The sequence below is a fragment of the Mobula hypostoma genome, chromosome 13 (genome assembly GCF_963921235.1).
Source record: "Mobula hypostoma chromosome 13, sMobHyp1.1, whole genome shotgun sequence".
Classification (NCBI taxonomy): Eukaryota; Metazoa; Chordata; class Chondrichthyes; order Myliobatiformes; family Myliobatidae; genus Mobula; species Mobula hypostoma.
This window is the reverse complement of record NC_086109.1, coordinates 57879831-57885830: the sequence shown is the minus strand read 5'-3', so window position 1 is coordinate 57885830 and position 6000 is coordinate 57879831. Positions and strand designations below refer to the sequence as shown.

The 6000-nt window shown below is 42.7% G+C and overlaps 1 protein-coding gene across 1 annotated transcript in view; it reads left to right on the top strand.

The window, feature by feature from the left end:
• The first annotated feature begins 1656 nt into the window (after positions 1–1656).
• The window catches only part of adam10a (ADAM metallopeptidase domain 10a), a 171164-nt gene continuing 166820 nt past the window's right edge, over positions 1657–6000 (top strand). The window contains exon 1 of the mRNA XM_063065742.1: positions 1657–1869. Within this exon, the coding sequence (XP_062921812.1) occupies positions 1818–1869 (52 nt within the window). The 5' untranslated portion in view covers positions 1657–1817. The remainder of the gene's footprint in view (positions 1870–6000) is intronic.

Sequence of the window (6000 nt, the reverse complement as noted above, 5' to 3'; positions counted from 1 at the left end):
GAGTTGAGGAAAAACATTTTCACTCAGAGAGTGGTGGATATATGGAATGCTCTGCCCCAGAAGGCTGTGGAGGCCAAGTCTCTGGATACTTTCAAGAAAGAGATGGATAGAGCTCTTAAAGATAGCGGAATCAAAGGTTATGGGGATAAGGCAGGAACTGGATACTGATTGTGGATGATCAGCCATGATCACAGTGAATAGCGGTGCTGGCTCAAAGGGCCGAATGGCCTACTCCTGCACCTATTGTCTATTGTCTATTGTCATATTAAATTATACACTGCATTATCATATGATTTGTGTGCTTTATTTTTATAGGTGCAAAGTGGAAACTGATATGTTTTAAAGTTTATAATATAAATCTTAATTATTAATGTTTTGATCTGGGCAGTTGCATACATTAATTTTTGAAAGATTTCATGATGTTGCCATGTTTCCAACAAGATTTTATTTTATTCCACATAAAATTCTGTTGAAATTGAAAGATATGTTGCAACCAATTAAAGAGTTAAAGCACCATCTGTTTTGTTGTAGAGTTTGCATCAGACATGGTGAGTTAATTGTATATAATTTTCAAGATGGTTCTGCACTGGAATCAATACTTTGACAGAAAGTAGTTGAAAGTGATGGCTGTTTGTGAAGACTGATGTCATTTTAGCTCCGATCTCTCATGGCAAGATAATGAAAATGATTTTCCTTTGGAAGGGGATACTTTTGGAGACAAACTATATTTTAAGATTGCAGAGAGAAGAGGGAAGGGAGGAGAGTATAATTGGAGCTGAGGGAAAACAAGCTGCTGGACGAACTCAACAGATCGGACAGCTTCTGTGGAGGGACATGGATAATCAGTGTTTTGGGTCAAGACTTTTCATCTGGTTTGACCTTGACTCTCATGATTCCTTCTTCCATTTCCATTAACACTCACTACCCTTCCTGTTGAAACTAATACCGCAGGTACAAGCCTCGCCTTTTTAGATGATAACTTATGATCAATGATTTGCTTCTAATTCCTTCAACAAATTATGCTATATCCACTGCTCAAGATGAAGTCCCAACTGTACTCAAACTTTATGGAATATTTCTGTGCAGAATGTTGTTTTAATCTAAAGCCCGTTACACAACTCCCACTCTGGCTTCTTCTTTTCATCAGGCTGGCAATGAATCAAAGACTCAATGTGCTGGAGACTATAGTCACGGGAAAGATGTTTCACTGGCTGCTAAGTCCCTAACTTGGGTTCACAGACACAAAATAAGGGATGTACCATTTAGGATTCAGCTGAGAGTGGTGAATGGTTGGAATTCTCTACAGTGGAGGGTTGTGCGGGCTCAGCCGCTGCGGGAATTCACACTGTTGGAATCAACAGATTTCTTAATATTAAAGGAAAAAAGGAATAGAGGTGTAAAATTTTAAGAGGTAGATCAGTTACGAATGGCAGAACAAGTATGGAGGGGGCTGAATGGCCTATTTCTACTATCTCGAACGGAGTTTAGAGATTTGTGCGATCTTCTCTCATTCGACTTTGATCTAAAATGTTTACAAAGGGCGGAGAGGGAGTTTCGCCCGGGAGAGGTTCGACAATGGGACGAGTTGGAGAGCAGGGCGCGGCTCCTTTAAGGGCGCTCGGGCTCCTTATTTGGCAGCGGGGGCGGAGGGGATGGGGAGCGGCGCTTTCAGGAAGACAGGAACTAGCGGCTGGCGCTCGCTCGCTCGCTGGGTACCGAGGACGCACGGCTGCGGGGGCTGCTTGCGCTGTGGGACGTTGGCGATCTGATCCGGCAGAGCGGCTGCGGGCCAGGCCCCGGGGAATCGGGCTCCAGCGATGCGGTGGCTCGGAGCCGCGCTGCTGCTGTGCTGGGCGTCGAGTTTGATGGGTAAGAGGCGGCCGGCTACGGCGCTGCACTCTTCGGTTACCAGAGCCTGCGGCCTCGGCCTGGAGCCCGGCGATCTCCCCAGCGGGTAACCCGGGCGCCGGAGCTTTCCCCTCAGCGCTCGGCCCTCTCACCCACGTCGGAGGGCGTGTGGTTCCCTCAGAGCCGCCGAAGCCGGCTGATCTCAGGCCGTGGTCGCTGAAACGGCGGCGCCTCTCTCTCGCTCCCTTCCTTCGGTGAGAAGGGGTTGGAGTAGCCCCGGTCACGGCAGGTCGGTGGCACCGCCAGTCCCAGCTCCTTCACTCGAGCAACGGTTGCTGGATTTAACGTGTGATTCTGGTTGATGATTGTGTTGCTTTAATTTTTAATTAATGTGGTAAGGTAAAGGCTCGTGCTGGTAAACAAAGCTAGACTGCAGTTTGTTTAGGGTCCAGACAGGTGCATGCTCGGGGAAAGCACCGTTCGTGTATGTTGGTTAGCATTTGAGTGTGATTTAGGTATTGTTATATGTGGATGATTGCTGAGGTTTTCGTTCTGATGATAATTTTGTAAACTCATATCAGATTGTAACGTTACTTAACGGGCGAGGATCCCATTCTGCAGCGCTTACAAAGGAACGTAAGAAGTTGTAGAATTTCTGTTACCTAATCATCTAAGATCAAATCTGATGTTTCCTATTCACTGACCGTTCGTCATGCACGGTTGTTTTTTCCTCCTGGTCTTCATAAGGTTAGGTCATCTTAGCCGGTGGTGGATGTCCACACCCAGAGATGATTTCCAGTTTGAAGCAATCAGTTACTGTTCCAGGAAGCGGAGCGAATACTCTGTGTGTGTGTGTGTGTGTGTGTGTGTGTATGTGTATATATATATATATATATGTATATATATATACAGTACACGTTGAGAAGGCACTTAAAATCTTTTTAATTGTAACTGCGATGAGTTTCTTGAGGTTGATGTCAGTGACCTGTTTATTTTTGTTTTCGCTCATCTGTAAGATGTTGTCTTGTACTTTAGAGAAGATATCAATATATTTTAAAATATCGTAGCTATCACTGGATAATATGTTGAGCATGCAGGAGCACATGTTAATGGCTGCTATTCCGTTGCACTTGTCATGCGTGGCAGTATTTTTGTTTTATGCTACAGTTCCTTTTTTTAATTTGTTACGCAAATAGAAGAGAATTTCCATTTAAATTGGATCCATCATAATAAGTATGCTTAAAAAAGTAAGATGTTTTAAAGTCACAATGAAGATGTGTCTCTTAGGCTGTGTCTAAGGGTTTTCCCAGGTAAAAGTAGGAAGTTTTCAATATGATATCTTGTTTCAAAGGAACGATGACACAACTCACAAGGTTTCACAGTTATCAGTTTTTAATTTTGTGTGAGTTTTTCCAGAGTGATGTACCTTTAAAATCCCATTACAGTATGGGGTATTTACTTATTTTCTTCTGTGCTTGTCAGAGGAAGTGGATTTTTCTGAACTCCACCTACCATTTGCAGAGAACACATATATCAGCCTTGCAGCACAAACAAGAATAAAACTCTTGCATCAAGATGATTGGACCAGTGGGTTTACTGTTGTTTCCTGTTATAATTTCCCACCCATTTCTTAGCTTTCCGCTCATTGTGGGGAAATAAAATTTTCTGATGGCTCTGTTTTTGCAGCAAGGGTGTCAGAAGTCTTCCTTAGCTTTAAAACAAGGAACTTGATATTTGACTTAAATTTTGCACTTGCACAGATTTCTGCATTAGTGAAAACAAATGTAAGTGACGGGTTCATGGTCCCTCTGTGCCTTGTCCATCCTTTCTTTCCCACTACCACAGTGACCTCTCCTTGGCATTCTCCATTGCAAGGGAGAGACCAGTCACAGCTTGGAAGACCAGCACCCTTGCATAGCCTACAGCCCAGTAGTATGGACTTTTGAGTCTTCAGGTTTGGCTAACCCACACTTCTGGTGTCCTCCTCCTACACGCCCTCACGTTCTCCTTTCCCATACCCTCCCTGATACCAGCATCTATTTCCACCTGACTCCCACAAGCTCATTGCTGTATACTAGCAATCTTTCCTCTTGTGCAGGATTTTGACTTGGTGTCAATTCAACTTTTGTTTCCCCAGATGCTCCTTTACCTACTGAATTCTTCCCATGTTCGGAGTTTCTTTTTATAACAGACTTCCACATCTGCAGTCTCTCTTTTTGTCAGATGTGTTTATAGAAATAACAGTTTGCCCCGATTTGATATTCCTTGATTATTGCTATCTGCAGTTTTCAGATTTATTTTTGAAAAGTCATTTATTTCCTGGGAAAGAGGAAAGCAATTTTATTTCCTTGTTTACCTTGCACCCTTGGCCATTACCCTTATTTGTAAGAGGATGGCAAGTGAATGAATGCTGCACTCGCCAATCTCCTGCTGTGAAATTTCAAAGAACACATTGCGTTGAATTTATTTTACAAACGAGAATTCTCAGTGTAGTTATGCAATTGTTAATAAATAGGTGTCCGTCTATTGAGTTTGCATCAGTAGAGTGCTTTGTTTATTGAAAGATATAGTTAAATGTATATTATTCCGTTGACAAGGCCCTTTGCACAAGTTGTTTAACACTGCCTTGCACCCAACATATTCTTTTGCTTGGATTAAAAATCATCTTCAAATCAAATTTAATATTTGTTCCCTGCTTTGATTCTAGAGAATTGCAGGCCAGACAGATCCCTGCACTTTAAAATTTTTTTTTACCTTGATTACTGAAAAAACATCTTTCAATTTTCTGCTTCTTCACCTTTCACTCCAGACGCACAGCCCCCCTTGGCTCCAGATCTCCTGTCTTACGCCTGAGGTCATTTGGTGCTTCATTTATTTTACAGGATAAGCTCTGATTTCAGTATACTGTCAACAGAAATCCTATTAAGCAAGCGCATGCTGTAGTAATTGAACACACTGAACTTGTCCTGTAAATGGCTTTGCTTGGAGTCCCTATAATTGTTATCTGTCAGTCCGACCAATGTTGTACTGATTTGAAACTACTGCAGCCAATGTTATCTCTTATCCATTTGGTTTGTTTCTTGACAGCATTGTGGACATGGTTCTTTCATAGTTGTAGTTATAATTTTGTAGTAGTAAGTACTCCATTGGTTTGCTATTTGGAAAAGGTGCCAAGTAAAGGTAGACTATCTGTGCATAATTTGGAGCAGAGTTTAGCCGTTCAGCCCATCAAGTCTGCTCTGCCATTCCATCATGGCTGATTTATTATCTCTCTCAACCCCATCTCCCTGTAACTTTTGGCATCCAGATTAATCAAGAATTTTATCAACCTCTGTATTAAATAACCAAATATCTTCACCTGCATAGCAGTCTATGCCAATGAATTCCACAGATTCATCACCCTCTGGCTAAAGAAATTCCTCTTCACATCCACTCTATCTCGGACTTTCAATATTCAAGAGGTTTCAATGAGATCCCCTCTCATTTTTCTAAACTACAGTGAGTACAGACACAGAGCTATCAAGCGTTCCTCGATAACCCTTTCATTCCTGTGATTATTCTCGTGAACCCTCTCCAATGGCAGCACACCTTTTCTTAGATAAAGGTTCCCAAATTGCTCACAAGACTCCAAGTGTGGTTTGACTGATGCCTTTATAAAGCCTTAGCATTACATCCTTGCTGTTGTATTCTAGTCCACTTGAAATGAACGCTAACATTGTATTTGCCTTCCTCACCACTGACAGCCTGCAAATTAACTTCCAGGGAATCCTGCACAAGGACTGCCGAGTTCCTTTGCACCTCTCGTTTTTGAACTTTCCCCATTAAGAAAATAGTCCACACGTTTATTCTTTCCACCAAAGTGCTTGACTATTCACTTCCCTACACTATTCTCTCTGCAACTCATTTGCCCATACTTCCAGTCTGTCCAAGTCCTTCTGTGGACACCCTGCTTCCTCAACACTACCTGCCCCTCCACCTATCTTTGTACATCGACCCCTGTGGCACACCACTAGTCACCGGCAGCCAACCAGAATAGGCTCCCTTTTATTCCCACTCTTTGTCTCCTGCCAGTCAGCTAATCTATTTGTGCCAGTATCTTTCCTGTAATACCAAGGGCTCTTATCTTGTTAAGCACCCTCATGTGTGGCACCT